This window comes from Erpetoichthys calabaricus, chromosome 17 (assembly GCF_900747795.2).
Source record: "Erpetoichthys calabaricus chromosome 17, fErpCal1.3, whole genome shotgun sequence".
NCBI classification, from domain to species: Eukaryota; Metazoa; Chordata; class Cladistia; order Polypteriformes; family Polypteridae; genus Erpetoichthys; species Erpetoichthys calabaricus.
Genome location: NC_041410.2, coordinates 74265481 through 74290901, shown reverse-complemented (window position 1 = coordinate 74290901; position 25421 = coordinate 74265481). Strand labels below are relative to the sequence as shown.

Here is a 25421-nt window from a genome sequence, read left to right as displayed (position 1 = left end):
TAAGAATTACTGGTACAATACAGAAAGAATGTAAATAAATTACATTCATAAATTATTAGCCCACAATAGAGGATGCTTTCATTGTAATTTGCCTCTGTACATTAGTTAGTTAAACTTGTTCAGGGTAGTATAAATAAATGCCTTTGTATATTAGTTAATTACGGTTTGTTTAAGCAAAACTGAAAACTTAATATAAGCAGTCTGGAGTTTTAATAAAAATTTAAATTTTATTCCTCAGAATAACAAATAAATAAAAGGAAAGGACTGGCCATATTGGTTTGGGAAGGAGTCCACAGCAGGAAGACAGTTTACTTCCATACATCACAGAAAAAATTCACACCCACCCAGGATGCACCAATTGTGTAACCTTTAGAATATGAATGGGGGTAATTTTACTCTGCTAAATTAGGCTTGCTAAAAGATGCCCTGAATTTGACTTTTAATTGAAATCACTTAATTGAATTATTTGGCTAAACCTAAACAAGCCCCAGCTTTAATAACTGGGAGAAACCAAAGACTTTGACTAAAAACTTTGACTATCTGTATAGATTAACTTCTATTTAGAAATTCAGCACCATTGCAAAGGCATCATTACAGCTGGGATTGAAAACTTACTGAAAGAAGTTGTGTTCTGGTTACTTGAGCACTTCATTATGGTCCCAAAAGGCGTATTTGGCAAGGATCATGGGCCACTTCATCACCAGACACAACTCCTCTAAAGAAAGTGATCAAACTTATGACTTTTTAAAACTTATCTCTCTTTTTAAAAGCTACAGGTTTTTAGGTACTGGGTCGTGGATCTTAAGGCAGCACTATGAATACATAACCTCACCAGACCACCACTGCTGGGAAAGGCACACCTCTCTGCCTTGGATGGTGGGGCAGAATTTAGAAATCCAAGCAGAGTAGTCATTGATGGAGACATGGTGTTGCAACTTGGTCCTCTCCCTAAGGTAAGAGGTGCGATGAAACAGTGCATCATCACACATTTATTTTATATAGAGGAAGAATAACACCTGTGATGGTGGACATACAGTAGTTTCAGAACTGGTAAGCAGAATTGACATCTGGGTGGATAAACCTGTTAAAGACTTGGGAGACACTCATTACAAAATTGCCATACACTTTTAAAAATGATTGTTGTACTGGGTTATTTCATTCCCCTTAGAACCATTGCTTGACAAAGAACCATTTAATTCTGAGAAGGGTTTTCTGTATATGAAATTGGCTTGTTGGGTTTGAAAAGGTTCTTAATACGTGTATAAGACAGAAATCTTAAATGTAGTAGGCTACCTAGCAGGATGCTGACATATCAAGAAAACCTGAACTTAGCTGAGCTATTGTATGCAGAAGAAGTTCTTTTAAAATCAGCAACTCTTTGGTATTTCAACACATCATTTATTATCTCTTCATGGATATTTTTGACATCTGTTATAGACCTAAATAAATAAAGATCCTTTCTGGAGCCTTCATCTGGATGCTTCTTTTGATAGCCAAAAATGGCACCTATATTTTTAAGGGTGTATACACAATGATTAGCCACAACATTAAAACCACTGACAAGTGAAGTGAATAACATTGAATATCTTGTTACAATGGCACCTGTCAAGGGATGGGAAATATTGCAGCAAGCGAACAGTCAGTTCTTGAAGGTGATGAATTGAAGCAGGAAGAAAGGGCAAGTGTAAGGATCTGAGCGACTTTGTCAAGGGCCAAATTGTGATGACTAGACAACTGGGTCAGAGCATCTCTAAAATGGCAGGTCTTGTGGAGTGTTCCTAGTATGCAGTGGTTAGTACCTATCAAAAGTGGTCCAAGGAAGGACAATTTGTGAACTGATGACAGGGTAATGGGTGGCCATGGCTCCTTGATGTGTGTGGAGAGCGTAAGCTAGCCTGTCTGGTCTGATCCCACAGAAGAGCTACTGTAGCACAAATTGCTGAAAAAGGTAATGTGGGCCATGAGAGACAGATGTCAGTACACACAGTGCATCACAGCTTGCTGCATAGGGGATTGTGTAGCTACAGAATGGTCAGTGTGCAAGGTGACCCCATCCACTACAGAAGATGCCTAAAATGGACACATGTGTATCAGAACTGGACTATGAAGTGATGCAAAGAGGTGGGCTGATCTTTTTTTTATAGATCATGTGGATGGCTTAGTGCAGGTACATCATTTTCCTGAGAAAGAAATGGTGACAGGATACACTATGGGAAAAAGGCAAGCCAGTGGAGGTAGTGTGATGCCCTGGGCACTGTTCTGCTGAGAAGCTTTGAGTCCTGGGATTCATGTTGATGTTGCTTTGACATGTTCTACCAACTTAATGATTGTTACAGATCAGGAACACCCCTTCATGTTAATGGTATTCCCTGATGGCAGTCGCTTCTTTCAGCCTGCCACACTGCAAAAATTATTCAGGAATGAGGTTTGAGGAACATGACAAAGAGTTCAAGATGTTGAGTTGACCTTCAGATTCCCCAGATCTCAAACCGATTGAGTACCTGTGGGATGTATTGGAAAAACAAATCTGATCTAGGAGGCCCCACCTCATAAAATGTTGACTTAAAAGATTTGCTGCTCATGTCTCGGTGCCAGGTACCACAAGACACCTACAGAGGGCTTTGCGAGCCTGTATGTAATACCTGTTTTAATTTAATAATGATACAATGCTCCAAAGACCCTAAAAAACGCGAGATTGAGTGTTGCTGCCTGCGAGTTGAAGCATACAGTGTTATATGGTAAACCTTTTACTTCTAAGTAGGGAAAATTCACATTTAAATAATGTTAGAAAGTACAATACAGTACTGGCAGAACAATCGCTTTGGATACAAGAGACATGACATACATGTGTTGTGTCCGGAAAGCTGTTGTGTTCACTTTTTCTGCTGTGTCATGTTCTCCAATAGGGATTTCTGAACTGTAGTATAACCTTATGGAAGCATGGACGCATATGTGGTCACGCGCTGCCCAAAAGGACGTTATGTGAGATATAGTTTACCAATGGGATTCTTGACTGTAAATGCATTCTGGCATCCAATCATAAAACAAAATCAATTATATTACTAAACTGTTGTGAAGGTTCACACTGCAGCTGAGTTGCATATAGTGTTTGTTTAATTTCACATGGTGCTACTAATCTTATTCCATGGGTCTTTACGTCAATTGACAATCAAAATAAAACCATTAACAAACATTACATGTGCAGAAAAATATGCAGATTGGAAACATTGTGATAACTAAGAAACAATCAAAGGTAGGGACTGGGAAACCGGGCAGATTTGAGAGAAAGCTGAACAGAACAATGTAAAGAGATATCCTTAATGAAAACTTGCTAAAGAGTGCTCCGGCATTCACACTGGGCCGAAGATTCACCTTCCAACAGAATAATGACCCTAAACACAAAGGAAAGACAACGCTAGAATGGCTTAGAGAAACTCTGGGAATGTCCTTGAATTGCCCAGCCAGAGCCCAGGCTTGAATCCAAACGAACATCTCTGGAGAGAGCTGAAAATCGACGGCCTCCATCCAACCAGACAGAGCTGGAGAGGAACTACAGAGAAGACTGGTAGAAAAATCCCAAAATCCAGGGGTGTGAAACTTGTCACGTTCACCCCAGGAAGACTCCACACTGGAATTAGTGCCATAGGGGCTTCAACTAAGTTCCTGAATGTTTACATCAATTGAACGTGTCAGTTTGGCATTTTTCATCTTTAATAAAGTTGCAAAAATATCTAAAGTCCTGTTTTTGTTTTTTCATTCTTGGGTATTTAGTGCTGCTTGATGAGAGAAAAAATAAATTTAAATAATTTTAGCACAAGACTGAAACATAGCAAAATGTGTAAGAAGTGACGGGGTCTGAATACTTTCTGAATCCACTGAATCTCCACTCTGTGGTCTCTCCTTTTGCCCCTACCTTCTTCCTGGGCTTTTCTGCTGCCTGTACCTTCTCTCATCAGATGTGCTATTGCTGGACAAGTCTTCACAGTTCTTGCTGCCAAGCTGAGGAATGAGTTGCCTACGACCAACCAAACTGCGTATGTCTCCAAAAAATCTTGAGCCCGCTTAGATATTTTGCCTTTCTGCTCTAATCCTGGATATCTGCTGCTTTGCTGACCACATAAACAGTCAAGCGATTTTTATTTTGTTTGACTTTTAGTTTTTCATTGACTTTTGGAACTAATAATACAGGGTAGGATTCAAAAGTAATGAGCCTCATTTTGTTCTGACGCGAACGTACCTCACCGCGCGCCCCACTTGCCAGCGACTGTGGGTGTTGGCTTCACAACGCAACGGAGCTCCTACCGCTCTGAGCTTTCGGAGCGGTAGGATCGGCCTTGACGGGAACCCCTGTGCGGTAGTGCGTTACACGGCGGAATGGAAAGTTCGTTAGAGCAACGGTACGCGTTGAAGACGAAGACCATGCTCATTGCCTTCTTCGGAGTGAAGGGGATCATCTACTACGAGTTTCTCCCGCAATTACAGACCGTGAATGCTGCTTACTACTTGGAAGTCCTGAAAAAGGCTGAAAAGAAGCGTCGCGTGCAAGCGAACGGACATCAAGGACAGCTGGAAGCTTCACCACGATAACGCGCCCAGCCACACCGCCTTCATCGTGAGCGCCTACCTGGCCCGGGTGAACATTCCGTTGGTCCCCCAGCCTCCCTACAGTCCGGACGTGTCGCCTTCTGACTTCTACTTGTTTCCGCGCTTAAAATCAGCGCTGAAAGGAAAACGCTTCGACTAGATCGAGGACATCCAAGCAAATGTCAAGGCAGCCCTTGCAGCCATCCTGGAACAGGCCTACGTGGACGCCTTCGAGTCATGGAAAAGCCGCCTACAAAAGTGTATTGATGCAGGAGGTGCCTATTTTGAAGACTATTAATTAGTTGTACCGATTTGCTCAATAAGTTTGTCTTTTTGAACAAAGGCTCATTACTTTTGAATCCTACCCTGTAGACCTACAGTTTGTGTGCTGTGCTTTGAATTTTGTTCTCCAAATTGTGCCTTCTAACCACTTAAATATATTATGATTTGCTTTGTAAGTTGCCTTGGAAAAAGGAATTTGCCAAGTAAGGACTAATAATATAAATAATGGATATTTTCATTTCCACACCTTTCACATTTGTTGACAAAAATGACCATATTTTTATTTCACAAGTAAGTTCTTGCATAAAAAGTTAATTATTTATGAGTCATATAAGAGCGATAACATGGCACAAATGGGGCTGACAGATAACTTCCCAGGACACAAATTAATGTCTGGAAAGATTTTTCACAATGACAAGCTATCTGCTATATATAAAATGAAACCGCATTGTGAGACGTAGCAGAGCACGGCAGCAATGAAGATCATCGTATTTACAGTTTTGGTTGGCTGGGCAGGTAATGTTAAAATGAAAACAAAATGATCGTTATTTCTTTAGGCACTGAAAGCTTTCTTTGACATTTTTGTATGCTCTATACATTTTAAGACAGGAAAATATATCAACGTATTCTGGCTTTATACCTCATTAAGAGAGAGCAGAGATATGTTTTAGATTAATTATATGAGCACAATGCTGAAAAATTACATTTAAAATGCAGTCATTGGCAGTATTTTTAACAGACCTTATTCCTCTTAAATTCAGTGCTACAAGAAGAATTTCATTTTAACCCTTTCCTTTATGCTTGACCTGAAATAGACCATTTATTTTGAAAATGTATTCTCCAGCAAAGTGCTGCTGCCTTACAGATTCAGTATGCTAGGTGTGAATCTCCTGCGCCGTCTCTACCTGTGTGGAGCGGACATGTTCTCCCTGTTTCTCTTTGGGGTTTCCTGTCATATCCCATATAAGTTAACGCATGACTCTGCACTGTCAGTATGGCTGTGGGTTCAAGTAGGCTCTGTGATGAACTCCTTTCCCACCAAGGTTTGGGACCAGGTCCACCACAACCTTCAACTGAATTAAGCAGATCTGGGATTGTTACAATCTTTATATATAATCTTCATTTGGATCTTGATCTTTGTTTGTCCGCGAATTCATTGCCTTGTGTGGTGTTCCTGCTGTGTTCAGTAGAGGGCAGTAGTGATGGAGGAGGAGAGGAAGTGAGGGTGAGGATCGTTGGATGAGGTTGGAGTGTGGTGATTAAAGAGGATTGAACTAAAGGAGACTACGTGCTGTTTGTACTGGCTGAATACACAACACCTTGGTTGTTACTTTTGTTTACAAACACTGTCGATAGCACTCTTTGTGTTTAGATCTGGCGTCGACACCTGCTTCGTTGTCGAGACTATGGTTTTTTGTGTTTCTATCGACCGTCGTTGGCAGCACTTCGTCCAAATCGAATGTTCACCCACTTCTTGGAGTCGGCAGTCAGAGTATATAAGTCGGGCCACTTCTGTGATTTTTCATCAGTCTGCATTTGGAGTTCAAGAAAGAAGCATTGCTTCTTCCTTACTCTTTGGATTGCCACAAAGCAACCTGCGAAATTGGAGAAAGGTTGAGAAGAAATCGTGACAGGAAACGACAGCGTCATGAAAACGAGACGGACTGTGAACGGAGAGAAGCAGAAATGCTCCTCCACCACCACATAATTACTATTCGGACAGTGATTCCGAGTAGGCCATTCCTATCGAATCAATGTCCAAGGGTTTTGTTTTCTAATTTTGTTTCCCTTATAAAAAATCATAATGCTGTGCGACGAAGGGCCCAGTTCACGACTGGCAGCCGCGTTTAAACAGGGAGACCTTCACAGACAACTTTAACACGCGCAACGTAGTTGGCCGCACATGGCTAGTATGTTATACTAGAGAAACACGCAGACCTACAGTCCTAAAATAAAATGCTCCAAAAGGCTAGATAAAAACCACAGTAACCTCTACGGCTGTTGTTTGTAAATGTAAACATTTCCACTTGATTATGAATTCTAAACGCATATATGTCATGTACTGGGGGGTTATCAATATATCAATACCAAAATGTTGTGCCCACTAGTAAAAAGCCAACAATTTTCTGAATTCTTAGAACATATCAGGGCAAAAGCTTTTGATTTTGTCCAAGATCAAGGATCAAGCCCAATAATTTTATGAGTAACCTCATGACAGATGGCCAGACATTAGCAATTTATATATTTTACAAGCCAGCTGTAAATGGACATTCCACTTGCTAAACTACCATCTCTTTTACTATTTATTCTTATGTTTATTTATTTCTGCTATCTTCCTGTTTTGCATCCCTGTGACTTATGAATTTTTCAACTGCTTTCTTAATCAAAAGCCAGTTAGACTCTTTTTTGTATAAAAATACTGAATCCCAAAGTTATAATTTAGAAAATCTGTTTTGTAAGTTTATAGCAGTCCGCACAGACTATTGTCACGTGGCACTGACTAGACCACCAACTTATCAGTATAGAAAATGAATTAAACATGAAAGAAGAAAAACACAACTCAGTCATGGAGACAACAAAAAACGGAATTGAAAACTCTGAGACTAGTTGAATTTTGAAGAAGATTCTTGCTCTTATTTCTGATTTAGCTCCCTAAACTCGCAAAAAAAGTGTACATGTCCTAAAATAGAAATGCTGGCTCTTGTGCAAAAATGCTAATAACTTAGTTGCAATTTCTATAACATTGTAACATGTGTTTATCTGATATGTTATTTACTTTATTATAAATATTTAAAAGGGAAGGAGGACAAATCTTAAGTTAAAAAATGGGAGTCCCTGCACATTTCATAAGAACAGCTGGCACAGAAGTGTGATGGGTAGACCTGCTGCTTCACACGGCTTGAAGCCCAGTTTGATTCCCAGTTGCTCTCCTTCTGTTCACGTGGATCTCTTCTGTTTACTTATGCTATCTCTCACAGCCCAAAGACATGTAGTCAGACAGATTAGCAAACTGAGTGTGAGTAAATGTGTCGAGAGATCAACTGGGCTCCCATTCAGTGCAGCTTGTTGCTGGGACAGAGTTCATCGCAATGGCCAACAAACAACAGGTACAGAAAGGCAGTTGTGATTTTTCACAAAGTTACTTAAGAAGTTTAATCATCTACAGTAGTTTAAATGCATTTATGAATATATAATTACTCAAATTAACAATTTCACCCTACGATTAAACAATTGTTAATAACAGAAGGCAGCAGCAATATTAATTATTTTCAGAACTGACATGTCCAATTTAAATGCCGTCTTTATGTTTCTGTTCAGTTTAAGTTTATGTCATAGGCAGTGTCTATCAGTTCATCCATCCATCCATTATCCAACACGCTATATCCTAACTACAGGGTCACGGGGGGTCTGCTGGAGCCAATCCCAGCCAACACAGGGCACAAGGCAGGAAACAAACCCCAGGCAGGGCGCCAGCACACACTAGGGACAATTTAGGATCGCCAATGCACCTAACCTGCATGTCTTTAGACTGTGGGAGGAAACTGGAGTACCCAGAAGAAACCCACACAGACACAGGGAGAACATGCAAACTCCACGTAGGGAGGATCTGGGAAGCGACCCCGGGTCTCCTAACTGCGAGGCAGCAGCCCTACCCACTGTGCCACCATGCCGCCCCTCTATCAGTTCCGCAGTTTTATATTTACTGTATTTGAATGTTTTTAAGTGGATCATAATTGGGATTCAGGATTACAAGATAAAGGAATTAATAATCTGCCTGACATGGCCAAATGGGAATTTAGAAATGTACTGCATTTTCTCCTTGCTAATCCGTTGCACTTCCTGATTCACTATCTCCACATCATCCAACCTCTTCTTCCTCTCATTCTCTTCATTCATCAGCCTCTCAAAGTACTCTTTCCATCTGCTCAACACACTCTCCTCGCTTGTGAGTACGTTTCCATCTTTATTCTTTATCACCCTAACCTGCTGCACATCTTTCCCAGCTCGGTCCCTCTGTCTAGCCAATCGGTACAGGGCCTTTTCTCCCTCTTTAGTGTCCAACCTCTCATACAACTGATCATACGCTTTTTCCTTAGCCTTCACCACCTCTCTCTTCACCTTGCGCCTTATCTCCTTGTACTCTTGTCTATTTTCTGTATCTCTCTGACTATCCCACTTCTTCTTTGCCATCCTCTTCCTCTGTATACTCTCCAGTATTTCCTCATTCCATCACCAGGTTTCCTTTTCCTCCTTCCTCTTTCCAGATGTCACGCCAAGCACCCTTCTTGTTGTCACCCTTACTACATCTGCTGGAGTTTCCCAGCTGTCTGGTAACTCTTCACTGCCACCCATTGCCTGTCTCACCTCCTCCCTAAACCCAACCTTGCAGTCTTCCTTTTTCAACTGCTCTGCCCTCACTCTCTTCCTCTTTTTGATCTCCAACGTCATCCTACAGACCACCATCCTATGCTGCTTAACTACACTTTCCCCTGCCACCACTTTGCAGTCTTCAATCTCCTTCATATCAACTCTTCTGCATAGGATGTAATCTACCTGTGTGCATCTTCCTCCACTCTCGCATGTAACCCTATGTTCCTCCCTCTTCTTAAAATACGTATTTATCACAACGATGTCCATCCTTTTGGCAAATTCCACTATCCTCTGACCTTCTTCATTCCTCTCCTTGACACCATACCTACCCATCACCTCCTCGTCTCTACTGTTCCTTTCACCAACATGCCCACTGAAATCCGCTCCAATCACCACTTTCTGTCCCTTGGGTACACTGTTCATCACTTCATCCAATTCACTCCAAAAATCTTCTTTCTCATCCATTGCACACCCAACTTGCGGTGCATATGTACTAACAACATTCATCATCACACCTCCAATTTCCAGCTTCATAATCGTTACTCTGCCTGACACTCTTTTTACCTCCAAAACACTCTTGACATACTGTTCCTTCAGAATAACTCCTACCCCATTTTGATAGAACAATTTGAATCCACCTCCAATCCACTTGGCCTTACTCCCCTTCCATTTAGTCTCTTGCACACACAATATATTAACCTTCCTTCTCTCCATCATATCTGCTAACTCTCTCCCCTTACCAGTCACATTGTCAACATTCAAAGTTCCTACCCTCAGTTCCACTCTCTTTATTTTCCTTACTTTCCTCCTATCCTCCTGTCTCCGGACACGTCTCCCCCCTCTTCTTCTCCTTCTTCTTCTTCGGCCAACAGTAGACCAATTTCTGCCAGCACCCTGTTGACTAACAGTACTGGTGGCGGTCGTTGTTAACCCAGGGCTCGACCGATCCGGTATGGAAATTTGTATTGTTGTCCGCATATTGATCTGGCAAAATTTTACACCGGATGCCCATCCTGATGTAACCCTCCCCATTTACCCAGGCTTGGGACCGGCATGAAGAAACACTAATAATTTATGTATTTACTTATTTTTACTAGCATATTAATTCTGTTAGACCTCAGTGCGGCATTTGACACTGTCAGACATGACATCCTACTGTCCAGAATGGAGAACATGCTGGGTATCTCTGGCATTGCCCTCCAGTGGTTCAAGTCCTATCTGACTGATAGGCAAGAGTTTGTTAGTCTTGGCAACAGCAGATCCAGCTCAGCGCCAGTCACACAAGGAGTCCCTCAAGGCTCTGTCCTCGGTCCTCTGCTTTTCTGTATTTATATGCTTCCCCTTGGCCATATTATCCATAGTTATGGATTGGGTTATCATTTTTATGCAGATGATACTCAGCTCTACTTTAATGTTAAAAGTGGAACTTCATCAGAGCTTTCTCAGCTCACAACCTGCCTTAGTGAAATTAAAACCTGGATGGAGCAGAACTCTTTAAAATTAAATTGCAATAAAACTGAACTCCTGCAAATTGGGACTAAAATGCAACTTAATAAAATGAGCTCCTTCCCAGTCCATCTTGGTAGTGATCTCATCAGACCTGCCTCTACTGTAAAAAATCTTGGTGTCATTTTTGATTCCTCCTTCACTTATTCCGCCCACATAAATCACATTAAGAAACTTTCTTACTTTCACCTCCGTAACATATCCCGTGTTCGCTCCTTCCTCTCCTTCTCTAATGCTGAGAAACCTGTCCATGCTTTTATCACATCCCGCATCGATTATTGTAATTCCCTACTGGCAGGTGCCCCTTCTAATCTTCTATCACAGCTCCAGCTTATTCAAAACTCAGCTGCAAGAGTCCTTACTCGAACCAGCAGCAGCGAGCACATCACACCCATCCTGCTCCGTCTCCACTGGCTCCCTGTGTCCTACAGAATCGAATATAAAATCCTACTAATAACCTACAAAGCCTTAAATAACCTCGCGCCAAACTACATCAGTGACCTTCTCCATCACTATGTGCCTGCCCGCCCACTAAGGTCCTCTGATTCTGGTAATCTTGTTGTACCCCACACTAATCTACACTCCAAGGGTGACAGGGCCTTCAGCTGTATAGCGCCCAGACTCTGGAATGACCTACCGAAATTAATCAGGTCAGCTGACTCCATGAATTCTTTTAAAAAACAACTCAAAACTCATCTGTTCAGGAAGGCTTTTAGCTCTACTTGACTTTATTACCCTTCTCTCAGTTTACTTCTCTGTCAAGATGCTAATGTAACCTGTATGTGTGTGTGCGAGACCATCAGTTATGTTGTCTGTTTTTTTTTTTTTTCAGAATTCACTGTCTTAATCTTCTTTATTTATTTATCTGGTTTGTACAATGCTATATACTGTATATTCTGCCGTTCTTTATTATATTCTGTAAGTGCCTTGAGCATGGGAAAGGCGCTATATAAATAAAATGTATTATTATTATTATTATTATTATTACTAATAATTTATGTATTTACTTATTTTTACTAGTTTAAAGTTTTACTCTGCTGGCCTAGCTCTTTTTTCTCATGTGTGGGGGATGATGTGTTTTGAACCTAATTTTGTTAAACTTGACTTGCTTGTATGGAGTGTTATTTGATTTTAATAAAATCAATAGAATGCAAAAAAAAATAACAGTGATGATATTATGTATTTACTTGGATTATTTACAGTACCAGTAACGACGCACTGCATGATAACGTGCAGTGAATACACTTGACTTGAGCATTCATAGTTTTCGTACTCTTTCTCTGTATGTTTAGCATTTGTTTGCTCTGAGGTTGATGCGCTTGCCACTTCCTGAGCAGTTCTTCTTTTCTCCACCATAGTGGCTCATTTCTTCTCTTCTTATGTCAGCTTCTTTTTGTGTTAAAACGGGTTAAGTAAGTGTTTGTGTTGCAATTACTTAGTATGTTTTCCTTCATTTTTCACTTGAGTTGGCACTTAAGTCTTCAATCTGCCTCAAGAATGATTTAAGATATGAAGAGGTAAGGTGATGGCAAAGGTGGTAGGGATGAGAACGGCGCCCGTACGCATGTGCCGTACGGCCGCCCTACTGGCCGCTGCAGGGAGTTGATTCTATAATAAAATAAAAAGAAAAAGAGGAGTAACATTGGAGGTCAATCATCACCCCAAAAGTGGATAGTAGATGTCACGTAGTATATATGCACCAAATTTCAGGTCAATAGGTCAAATGGTTTACGAGGTACAAGTCATTTAAAATCCTGGACAGACAAACGAACAGCCATGGTAGCATATTATATATAAAGATTGTATAGTGGATTCCAGAGAGGCTCAATGTTGCTTTTTGAGACGGCAGATTCCTAATGAAGTGATGGAAAATTGTATTGATGCAGGCACATTTGTTAATTGTGAATGGACTATGGTCAATTTTACTTCATATTGCTGGAAACATAAGAGAGAGTTCAAATCTGTGTTGAAGTTGTGGATGCGATTGACATAACAGCAACATCCCTGCTGGTATTTCAATAACTTGTGTCTACCATCAGCATCCTTCAAATGATTAATAAAAGAAAACGTAAGCATTGATATAACCTCTGACAAGGTAAATGTAGAAGAATTAACTTAATCAGTAATCGATATCTAAATATAAACAAACTTAAACATTTCCCCAATGCTTTGAGGTTGGGAGTTTTTAAGATTTCAAAAAATTGTCTGGAAATATCTGAAAGAAATCAGAATGTTTCTGACATTTTATTTTTTTCTAGTGTATCAAAGTTCAACAAAATCAGTCCACTGGGAGCCGCATTGTTTCATACAGACAAACAGAAGTAAAGAAAGACAGACTGAGAGGCCTCACGACTACAAAAGGTGCCCTAAAAACAACATGTGTCCTGGGCTTCAGCCATAATGTCATTCAAGACAGATGGATCATTGCAGACTAAATGTTCTGCCTCTTACAACAGTTTTATTTCTTATTGAAATCACCTTGTACAGCCTGGATTATAGGCATTCATATGTTCCATTAGATAACAGGGACAAAGCCATTAATGTTTTCTTAACGACTTTTAAAATGAGCTCTGACCTTACTGTAAGGGAAGCTGATGATTTAACGATTTCAGTTCCTCGTGAACTGGAGTCCTATTGTTGTAGTCCCTAGTTGTAGCAGGCATTATTTCTTTTTTATTTTTTATTTAAATGTGAAGTAGCAAATGATCAGTCTGAACAGTCAGGTCTGCATGATTCAAATGAATGAGCTAGATTTTCTTTGCCCATCCATTTGAGACATTGTATTAATTTTGAAATATTTCTTTATTAGAGCCAGCAGGTCTTACTTTAGAAATGTGACGACTTTAAAACAGCAACACCTACACTTCATGCCTTTCGGTTTTAAAAGTTTTCAATATTGTCTTACTTTTTGTGGAATTTCCACCTACTATAAACATTACATGCTTTCCAATTTAAAGAATTAATTTTCACTCCCAGAATTTATTAACAAATAACATATACTATACTGTAGCAAGAGCAAGAGAGAAAAGAATGGGAAGTCAAACTCATGCTAAAATGTAATACATTACAACATGGTTTGAATAGAGACAAGAGTTTTATGGCCATTTATGAGGATTGTTTGCATCTCTCAGACTGACACAGACAACCTGACTTCAGATCCACATTGTATGGAAATTCAAAAGACTTTGTTGGACAGTTATCTTATCCAAAGATCTTGACCATACATTGTCCTTCTCTCTTGTTAACTGAACCTTAGCCTGAAGGGGTCTATTAATTTTTTAAATTTAAGATTTCTCACTTAAAGATTTACCAATGTTGTCCTAGTGTGTATATAATCACAGAGAACTCCAGTTTCTATATTACATCTTGCCTGAAGAAGGGGCCTGAGTTGCCTCGAAAGCTTGCATATTGTAATCTTTTTAGTTAGCCAATAAAAGGTGTCATTTTGCTTGACTTTTCACTACATTCATAATGGCTAACACGGTACAACACCCTAGTACTATATACTGTAGCAACAAAAGCAACTGCACAAAAATATTCAACCATGCATTCCTGATAGTATGTTGTGGTCAGTTGTGCTAAAAGCCTAAAACATTTACTGCCTTTATTACACTTCATTATACCTCATAAATTCAAACTTTGCATATACGCTTTGTTGAGCTGCCATAACAGCTGCAGTCCATGACCTTGACATTGTTCAGTCGTGTGTGGAATATCGAGCTGTTGCACCCACTTAAGATTCAAGAACAGGTTTGGTATTTTCAATGTTATATTTCCATGATCATGGTATATGTTAATTTTCACTGGGACTTGTGTTCTTAAGTGAAGTTCTTATAAATTTTAAAACATACCAAGCCTGTTTTTGTGGTTTAAAAATGGCATCTGCAGGACACCAGTCCAACTTACCAAATGCAGTGTTCATTTTCAAGTCAGAAGTGTTCTCGAGTTGATCTGCGTCTTGAAATTGTACTCATCTTGCATATTATTTTTAGAAGACAAAAAAAATTAGATTCTGTCATTTTTAAAAGACTAGGGGTCCTTCCCCCTGCTCGCTTTGCTCACCCACCCCCAGGTTTGGTTTACCGGATATACAATTTAAAGAGATTGTTAGTTTCATGGGAATTGTTACATATGCATCATTTTCACTTTTACTTTAAAACTTTTGTAAAAACGATACTTGTCCTTTATTTCCGGCCCCGGGCGTGGTTACATCTCTTTCTCGCAGGACATATAACGCTGCTCGCGTTGTGAAGGGGGTGCGGCTGAACGCACACTAAGGAGAAGCGGTCGGATCATCTGCTGGCTTTCTGCGTGTTTTGTTTGTCACTTGTCGTTGTTTTAAGAGCTGGGAGCACATGAAGCGTGTCTGCCAACAGCAATCCAACAACTGCTAGGTTAGATGTCCGTGGACTTGTTTTAAATGATGTCTCACTACCTTGTCTTGCGTGACGTTGTAAAAACAATACTTGTCCTTTATTTCTGGCCCTGGGCGTGGTTAAATCTCTTTCTCGCAGGACGTATAAAGCTGCTCGTGTTAGCTAAGGAGATGCCGTCGGATCGTCTGCTGTCTTTCTGCTGCTGTTGCTGCTGTCGCACTGCCCATCGATCATTTTAAAGCTTGTACAGCAGCTGTCCTGTTGCACCCACTTAACTGTCAGACACCATGCCTGACGTTTGAATGGTTTCATTTAATTTCCTGTCTTTTTCTTCTTAGCGGCAGCCAGCCTCCCCGAAAATGATGAAAGGATCATCAACGGTTATGAGTGCAGACCTCACTCTCAGCCTTGGCAGGTTTACCTTACCTACAACAATGGAAATCGCTGGTGTGGTGGGTCCCTCATTAACCAATGGTGGGTGCTGTCGGCTGCCCACTGCTATAAACCGTAAGTAAAAGAAAGGCTGGAGCTTTAACTAATCTTTTCATTACTGAACAACTTCCCTTTCTTATTTCATTACTTCTTTTTCTTTTCCTTTCTTTCACCTCATCCAGTAGAGCCTTGTTGTCATGCACAGTATGTGCGGTGTTTACATGTTCTCTCATTTTCTTTTTTGTACTTTGGTTTCTTCAACAAGTTTAAAGTGCACATTGACTTCATTTGCAAATCTAAACTGGTCTTGTATGAGTATGGCGGTGTGTGTAACTGTGTTTTGTGATGGACTGTCCTAGTTTAGTTCTTCCCATTTGCCTGATGCTGCCTGGGTAGTCTCTCATTAAAAAAACTGGATTTAGACAACTAAATGAACACAGGGCCCAGTGAGTCAGTTCTTTTCTTCATCCATCCATCCATCCATCCATCCATTTGCCAACCCGCTGAATCCGAACACAGGGTCACGGGGGTCTGCTGGAGCCAATCCCAGCCAACACAGGGCACAAGGCAGGAACCAATCCCAGGCAGGGTGCCAACCCACCGCAGGACACACACAAACACACCCACACACCAAGCACACACTAGGGCCAATTCAGAATTGCCAATCCACCTAACCTGCATGTCTTTGGACTGTGGGAGGAAACCGGAGCGCCTGGAGGAAACCCACGCAGACACGGGGAGAACATGCAAACTCCACGCAGGGAGGACCCGGGAAGCGAACCCAGGTCCCCCAACTGCGAGGCAGCAGCGCTACCCACTGCGCCACCGTGCTGCCCTCTTTTCTTCATGCTCTTCCTTTTTTATACAACATCCAGTGTCCTCCTGGTGACATTTGTTACTGTTAGATTAGATCAGGAGTCCTCAATCACGGTCCTGGAGGGCCGCAGTGGCTGCAGGTTTTTACTCCAACCCAATTGCTTAATAAGAAGCACTTATTGCTCAAGTAACACTTCTGCTTCACTTTATTGCTTATTTTAGTCTTAAACAGCTGTAATCTTGGATTTTAATTGCTCATAATTAGCAATAACATGCAAATGACAAAAGAGACCAGCAATTCTTCATTCAGCTTGTTACCATTTATACCTGTGTGCATTTATCATGCACTATTGGGTCTAATTAAATACTTGGAAGGAAAGTGAAGAGAAAAAAGTAAAGGACTGAGAATTGCTCATCCATTTTAGCCTTCAAATCATTTGGATGATACCCTTAGAAAGGGGAAGAAAATCTAGGAGATGAGAATGACCTGACATAGCAGATTTAAAGCACTTACAAGCCATGAAATTAAATTATTGGCAAGAATTGCTTTCTAATTAAGCAACAGGGTTAGAACAAAAGCCTGCAGCCACTGCGGCCCTCCAGGACTATGATTGAGGACCCCTGGATTAGATTATTATTTATTTATAAAAGCACATTTAAAACAACACAGGTTGCGCCAAAGTGCTGTACAAAAAAGCATTAAAATAAACACAATACAAACAATCACATGCAAAAGCAGATTAATAAAACAACCAACTGTAACATCCACAACAATCCCATCATCCACAATGAAACACAGAAGAAAACAAGTAGGTCTTAAGCCGACTTTTAAAAACCTCAATCGAGGATGAAGACCTGATGTGCAGAGGCAAGTCATTCCAAAGCCGTGGAGCAACAACTGAAAAAGCTCGGTCTCCCCTCGACTTCAGCCGAGATCTTGGCACTACAAGGAGCAGTCGTCCAGAAGACCTCAGTGCTCTTGGTGGCACATAGGGGTGAAGGAGGTCACAGATATATTTTGGAGTGAGACCATGCAAGGCTTTAAAAACAAAAAACAAGATTTTAAAATCAATGTGACACCTCACCGGTAGCCAATGGAGAGAGGCTAAAATGGGGGAGATGTGATCTCGTTTTCTCGACCCAATCAAAAATCTAGCTACCGCGTTCTGAACCAGCTGAAGGCACGACAGAGCAGATTTTGGCAGACCCACATATAAGGAATTACAGTAATGTAGGCGAGATGTAATAAAGACATGAATGACTGTTTCCAAGTCCTTCTGTGATAGAAAGGAATTTAGTTTAGAAAATTGCCTCAGTTGGTAAAAACTGGACTTTACTACCATGGAGACTTAGTGATGACTCAAACATGATACCTAGGTTTCTGACATCATTATGAATCATTGCCGCCAAAGGTCCTAAGTGCAAGCAATTTTTCAACTGCAGATGTGGTAGGACCAAAAGTAATGACTTCTGTTTTACTTTAACACATATGGCAAACTGAATCATCCATTTAGGGCAACAAAGTTTATCTTCACCATGTCGTTAACAGCACATACACAGGGCAAAAAAACAAAACACATTCCAAAATTACACTACGTGGCAGATTCATTGAAGGAAGCGTTTACTGTATTTAGCATTTCAGACAAAGTCTACAGACATGGGAATCCAGAAGATACTATTGAGAAGAAATTCACTGTACCAGGTTCACAGAACCGGCACGGTGGCGCAGTGGGTAGCGCTGCTGCCTTGCAGTTGGGAGATCTGGGGACCCGGGTTCACTTCCCGGGTCCTCCCTGCATGGAGTTTGCATGTTCTCCCCGTGTCTGCGTGGGTTTCCTCCGGGCGCTCCGGTTTCCTCCCACAGTCCAAAGACATGCAGGTCAGGTGGATTGGCGATTCTCAATTGGCCCTAGTGTGTGCTTGGTGTTTGTGTGTGTCCTGCGGTGGGTTGGCACCCTGCCCGGGATTGGTTCCCTGCCTTGTGCCCTGTGTTGGCTGGGATTGGCTCCAGCAGACCCCCGTGACCCTGTGTTCGGATTCAGCGGGTTGGAAAATGGATGGATGGATGGATGGAGGTTCACAGAACACCCCTCTCTAGCAGCAGTCTTTTACTGCACTCTGTTCATTTTGGCAGTTGTTCCTTTTCTCGTATGCAGTAGAAACTTCTGAAAGCTTTGTTTCTGCCACTTTTTCCATCAACAGTTGTCTTATCATTCACAGATCTTCCTATGGCTCATTATTTAAATGATACCCACCATCGTTTGTAGTCCAGGTCATGGCTGTGGCTATATAAAGCATGCTGTTTATTTTTCTTGTTCATTATGGAAGTAATTCTTACCACTTTCATTGGCCTCACTGTTTTATTTAAACCAGAACAAGCAACTCATCTAAAAGTGTGGGCTTAATCCACAATTATGACAAAATAATTAGCTAACAGAACCCAACAGATTATCCAGGACTGCCCCTTTAGCCACCCTTACCGTCTTCAAATGCTGAATACCACAATTTCTTGTTGTTTCTTCTTGTGAAATCCTCTGAAAGTATGAACATTCTAATTTCTTTCTAACACATTATCTTACAGGGCAAGTTCTTTAGAGGTGCATCTGGGTGAACATGACACTACCAGAGCAGAAGGCACTGAGCAGCATTTACCAGTGTCCAGAGCCATCATGCACCCAGAATACAACTCCTACAATCTAAACAATGACATCATGCTCATCAAGCTCGCCAGGCCTGCCCAGTACACGCAGTATGTGCAGCCGATCATGTTGCCCAGATCCTGTGTGTCAGCTGGCACCTGGTGCTTGGTTTCTGGATGGGGCAATCTGCGAACAGATGGAGGTAAAGGAAAACTTGTTAAAGTGTTGCCAGGACAATGCAAGTAGTAGATGGGGAATGATGACATCAGGTGTTGTGAGAAGCAGCCCGGACACAGACAGATGGACATCGTTACGTCACCCAACACACGTTTATTATTTACACTATTTACAAAAGTCACTGCACAGATCCAGTGCCTCCAGTACCAATCCCCCAAAGTCCAGGCCTCTCCTTCCAGTGCCTTCCTTCTTCAGGCCGCCTCCACTCCTCTCCAACACGACTCTCGTCCACTTCCACCCAACTCCAGTCATCGTTTGCAGGGAGGTGGCCCCTTTTATACATGACCGGATGGGCTTCAGGTGCTTCCTGACACTCCTCCACGGACACATCCCTGTGTGGCGGAAGTCTTCTTCCCGCCAGCACTTCCGGGTGTGGCGGAAGTGCTGAGGTCCAGGGCTCTCCAGGCACTGGGGCGCACCCTGGCAGTGACCACAGGCCCCTACAGGGTTGAGCTTCCCAGCTCTGTACCCGTGGCCCCCAAAGGAACGAGGGCGGTCGCCCCCTCATGGTCCAGAGGAGGCACGAGCCCTCCTCCTGTCCTCCTGGGCATCCCGGCTGGATGCCACCCCCAGCCACGTGCCATAGTGTAAATGCGAATGTACAAAAATGACAACTGCCCTGATTTCTACTAGTCAGATGAAGCCAATTTTTACTTTAAAAATAAGGTTAAGCTCTTAAGTGTGCAAATGACAGATTCAAGAACAGGTTTGGTATTTTCTAAGTCAACGTTATATTTCCATGATCATGGTATATGGTATGTCATTTTTCATTGGGACTTGTGTTCTTAAGTGAAGCATTTTTTTTATAATTTTTAAAACATACCAAGCCTGTTTTTGTGGTTTAAAAATGGCATCTGCAGGACACCAGTCCAACTTACCAAATGCAGTGTTCATTTTCAAATCAGAAGTGTTCTCGAATTGATCTGCGTCTTGAAATTGTACTCATCTTGCATATTATTTTTAGAAGACAAAAAAAACTTAGATTCTGTCATTTTAAAAGACTAGAGTTCCTGCCCCCTGCTCGCTTTGCTCGCCCACCCCCAGGTTTGGTTTACCGGATATACAATTTAAAGAGATTGTTACTTTCATGGGAATTGTTACATATGCATCATTTTCACTTTTACTTTAAAGCTTTTGTAAAAACGATACTTGTCCTTTATTTCCAGCCCCGGGCATGATTACATCTCTTTCTCACAGGACGTATAACGCTGCTCGCGTTGTGAAGGGGGTGCAGCTGAACGCACACTAAGGAGAAGCGGTTGGATCATCTGCTGGCTTTCTGCTGCTGGCGAGCAGTGTGTTTTGCTTGTCACTTGTCGTTGTTTTAAGAGCTGGGAGCACATGAAGTGTGTCTGCCAGCAGCAATCCAACAACTGCTAGGTTAGATGTCCGTGGACTTGTTTTAAATGATGTTTCACTGCCTTGTCTTGTGTGACATTGTAAAAACAATACTTGTCCTTTATTTCCGGCCCTGGGCGTGGTTAAATCTCTTTCTCGCAGGATGTATAACGCTGCTCGCGTTGTCAAGGGAGGGCAGCTGAACGCATGCTAAGGAGATGCCATCAGATCATCTGCTGCTGTCGCGCTGCCCGTCGATCATTTTAAAGCCTGTACAGCAGCTGTCCTTTTGCCACTTCGCGTCTCTGCTGCTCGTGTTGTGAAGGGAGGTACGGGGAGTTAGGGTGGCTGAATGCACGTAAGGAGAAGTGGTTGGATCATCTGCTGGCTTTCTGCTGCTGGCGAGCTGTGTGTTTTGCTTGTCGCTTGTCGTTGTTTTAAGAGCTGGGTGTACATGAAGTGTGTCTGCCAACAGCAATCCAACAACTGAAAATTAGATGTCCGTGGACTTGTTTTAAATGATGTTTCACTGCCTTGTCTTGTGTGACATTGTAAAAACAATACTTGTCCTTTATTTCCGGCCCTGGGCGTGGTTAAATCTCTTTCTCGCAGGATGTATAACGCTGCTCGCGTTGTCAAGGGAGGGCAGCTGAACGCATGCTAAGGAGATGCCGTCAGATCATCTGCTGCTGTCGCGCTGCCCATCGATCATTTTAAAGCCTGTACAGCAGCTGTCCTTTTGCCACTTCGCGTCTCTGCTGCTCGTGTTGTGAAGGGAGGTACGGGGGGTTAGGGTGGCTGAATGCACATAAAGAGAAGTGGTTGGATCATCTGCTGGGTTTCTGCTGCTGGCGAGTTGCGTGTTTTGCTTGTCGCTTGTCGTTGTTTAAAGAGCTGGGATCAAGTTAAAGTGTCTCTCGCGGGACTTCAAATTGTCTTCCGAGAAGATCACTTCTCGTCTCCCTAGTCTCCCTCCCAAAGATTTTTTTTTTTTAAATAGAGAGAAATGCTCTTCACCTCATTGCCAGTCTTTCTCTCTGTGGGCAGACCCCAGGGTCATGGTTTGCTGTGGCTGATTTTGTGAATACAGCAGTTGCCATTGTTCTTTAGAGAGTGACTCCGGTGCTTAGTGTACGCTTTCTCTTAGGACTTAGCCCAATAGGCTGTCATATCAGCCATCACAGATATGTCTGGCTACAAACAAGCACAAAGGTAACTTTGCACCAAACAGCTTCAGACACATGTGTGGTTTAATGCCATTTCACTTCTTTATTTGCATGAAAACTCCACCCATGACAGTCGCTATGAACAGACAACTGAATGGAAATCGAACCTTACCACAGGAATAAACACTAGCATGAAGCAGGTACCATATTTATTATTTCCAGTTTCCCTTTGTTGTCACACCTCAGAAATAAGGGCAGCATTTTTTATGAAAATCTTTACTGCTTCAAAGTGGACGTATTCAGTCAGATTTAAGGCCTGTGTTTTCATGTTTGTACAAGTGCCCCAAAGACACTATGGTATGGTTAAAAAACACCAGATGTCATCTTTATATAAATGACAGAGCTTCAGTGGTTAAATCCAGATTAAATGTGGACAAATGTGCATAGCTGTGTTAATTTCCTGTATCAAGCCAAATTACCATGCAAAGATATCTCAAAATGCATTTTCAAATATCTTAAAATAATTGTGTGTGTATTTTAAGAGAACTCAAATACGTTTTGCGATATGTTAACTTGACTTTGCATGCATTAAAGATATTGGATATGCATTTCGAGATAACCAAAATTACTTCTAATAAAGCTCTCCATTCTCTCTTTGGAACTTCCTGTCTATTTTAAGGTACTTTGAAATGTATTTGAGATACCTCACAGTGAGCAGAAAGTTATTTTAAGATGTCCTGAAATGCATTTGAGGTATCTTAAAATTGTACTGTGCATTGTTTCTCAACCACTCGGTCATCTGCCACCTGTGGGTTGTACAGTAAGTTGATTATAATGTAGTGGATCATGGTGGGTTGCAAATTGGGTTGTGACAGGTAAAATCACTAAGGGGGTGCTCTGAAGAACATGTTAGATTCATCAAGGGGACCAACTATGATTATCGCGCTCGATTCACCAAGCATGGAAAGACACTTACAAAGGGAAAAGTGGGTTGTGAAAAAGGTGGCGCATCAATAGTATTGTAGGTAGATATCTTGAAATAAGTTCATGTCTTGTTAAAGATATCTGAAAATTAATTTGAATAAATGTGATTCAATATATTTTAAAATATCCAGATATGTTAAGATGACACCCATATCTGAAATAAATATATATTTCCAAATATCTTACAATAGCTTTCTGTCCATTTTCTGATAGCTGCAATCTACATTCTGCTTCTTTCAAGATATCTCAAATTAATTTCAAGTTATCTTAAAACAGGCAGGAAGTCCCATTAAAAACATAGGCAATTTTCCAGGAGCTCATTTTGAGATATCTTGAGTCGAGTTTTAGATCTCTCGAAATGCCGATGGACTTATTTTAAGAGATGTTAAAATGAATACTGAGATATCTCAAAATGCCTGCGAACATATGTCAAGATATCTCGAACTGCATATCAATAACTTCAAATACATCTGAGGTATCTTTATATGAACGCAATACCATATGAAGATATCTTGAGATATTTTAAAATGCATTAGCCGGAGTCGGGTGAAAGAGGACGAAGCTTGGAGGAGAGGAGTGGAGGCGGTGAAGGCAGGACTTTTGAGAGGCCTGGACTTGAGGGTGTTTGGTGTATAAGACAACGAGGTTGTGCATGGGACTATATTTATTATAAATAAACGTGTGTGTGCTTGAACCATCGGTGTCTGCCTGTCTGTGTCAGGGCTGATTCTCCACACTAGATATCTGAAAATCATTTTGAGATATCTTAAATGCATTTCCTGATATCTAAAAATGCATTTTGAGATATATCTAAATGTTACTTCAGCCCTCCGTAGTGTCTCCAGCAAATCCCATCTGCATGTGCAGACTCTCACACAATTCAGCATGCCTTACGTATTCACAGTGCTTTGTTTTCACTCCTTAGGTTTATTTATGTAAAATCTGTAATATAAATAGCCATTTCCACAACATTTCTCACAAAAACATGACACAAGGATGGAAAAGGATATCAATTATATTAGAATTATTAATTATTTATAAACTCCATTACTGTAAGTTGTTTGTAGTACATGACGGCCTTTGATTCCTTAATATATTTCCGGTATTGATCTGGATCTGTCGTACATCACATTTCATCCAGATCACGAGAGTTTACACCACAATCCTACCCAGATCAAATGATCCGGGTAGCATTTGATTCAGATCATTTTTTAATGTAAATACATCTAATATTGCTATCATTTAAATGTAATACTCTCACGAGTGTTGTGCTACATTCCCAGACTATTTTACTTGTATTACATACAGGTGAAGAGTCACCATTTGATTAAGAGCTTTTGTAGCAAGAGAAGGTGAGGGAGCAAGATGATTAAGTGTCACTCATCTGCTTTGTCTCCTGCTTTTTAGTCCAGTACCCAAAAGCTCTGCAGTGCTTGGACCAGCCGATTATTGATGATGACACCTGCCGCAGGGCTTACCCACCTTATTATACAGAAAATATGATGTGCTCTGGCTTTATGGAGGGGGGCAAAAGCAGCTGTCAGGTGAGTACTTAATGATGGATGGGGAGAAGAGTTCAAACATTGCACACTGTTTAATCTGAAATGGCCAGGTAGATGCAGAGTATTCTCTTTATGATATTGAATCTGTAGGAATCTTTAAAGTTACCACAACAGAAGAGAAGTGAAGACCAGACATTATTGAAAAACAGAGATGCTGGCCACCAGCTCCATGAACATCTGTGTGTCTCACAATGATTTTTTTTTCTTTGTGGTACAGGGTGACTCTGGTGGTCCACTCGTATGCAATGGAGAGCTACAAGGAATTGTGTCATGGGGTTACGAGTGTGCCCAGCAAGGACACCCCAGTGTCTACGTTAGAGTCTGCCGCTACAACAGCTGGATCAGTAGTGTCATGGCTTCCAACTAAAAGTTAATGAATAGAAGCAAAGGGCAACATCTCAACTTAAGTGCTTAACGTTCACTGTGGGAATCAGACAGCCCGGCTTACAAATTGTACTTTAAAGTCTTCCGCTTCTCTGGGGCTTAATAAAATAAATCTAAAGCAATGAAGTGCTTGAGTATTCAATATTTTTCTTAGAACACTACTTGGTCAGGAGTCATTTACAGGAATTGCATGTGACATTTGAATCAATTCCTGGGTTGTTTGCAAATAATAAAGAGAAAAGAAAATGCAAATTAAACAGCAATTACTCTGATTAATTTAAAATGACCTCATCAGTAAAAGTCTTAAATATAATAAAATTTTGCTGTCAGTCAAGTGATCTGGCACATAAATAATGAAATCTGAGGATATGCAAGCCGAGTCGCTAAACAGTGCATGGAGGAAGTGACAGCAATTCATGTCTGATTAATGTAACATGTTTGGCAATATTTGTAATTACACTGACTCACTTTTTAAAATAATCTGCCTCAAATTAAATGTGTTTAAGATGTTGCATACATGAAAAACTGTGAATTAACAATTCTAGAAATTAATTTTCAATTCTTACGGTTCCTCATATATATTTTAAAACTTTTATTTGAGGGTAATGGAAGTCACACAGCTTATTTCTCAAAAATATTTTATTAGACACTGAAAAGAGAGTGGCACAAAGGTTAGAGGTCCATTCCTGTGCTGGTCACTGTGTGCATGGAGTTTGCATAATCCTCCTGTGTCCCCCTGCAGGT

At 41.2% G+C, this 25421-nt stretch overlaps 1 protein-coding gene across 1 annotated transcript; it reads left to right on the top strand.

The window, feature by feature from the left end:
* The first annotated feature begins 5302 nt into the window (after nt 1-5302).
* On the top strand, nt 5303-24799 carry LOC114667703 (trypsin-3-like). Its single transcript, XM_028823111.2, has 5 exons — nt 5303-5382; nt 15458-15626; nt 18949-19208; nt 24139-24275; nt 24511-24799. Exons 1-5 carry the CDS (start codon nt 5343-5345, stop codon nt 24658-24660), a joined length of 756 nt encoding a protein of 251 aa, XP_028678944.1. The 5' UTR covers nt 5303-5342; the 3' UTR covers nt 24661-24799.
* The last annotated feature ends 622 nt before the right edge of the window (nt 24800-25421 follow it).

What these genes read in the sequence shown, in the direction of transcription:
- LOC114667703 (XM_028823111.2), top strand. Translation starts at nt 5,343, where the DNA reads ATGAAGATCATCGTATTTACAGTTTTGGTTGGCTGGGCAG. An exon ending in AGTTTTGGTTGGCTGGGCAG is followed by an intron (nt 5,383 to 15,457) that starts GTAATGTTAAAA and finishes TTTTCTTCTTAG; the next exon opens with CGGCAGCCAGCCTCCCCGAA. An exon ending in GGGGCAAAAGCAGCTGTCAG is followed by an intron (nt 24,276 to 24,510) that starts GTGAGTACTTAA and finishes TTTGTGGTACAG; the next exon opens with GGTGACTCTGGTGGTCCACT.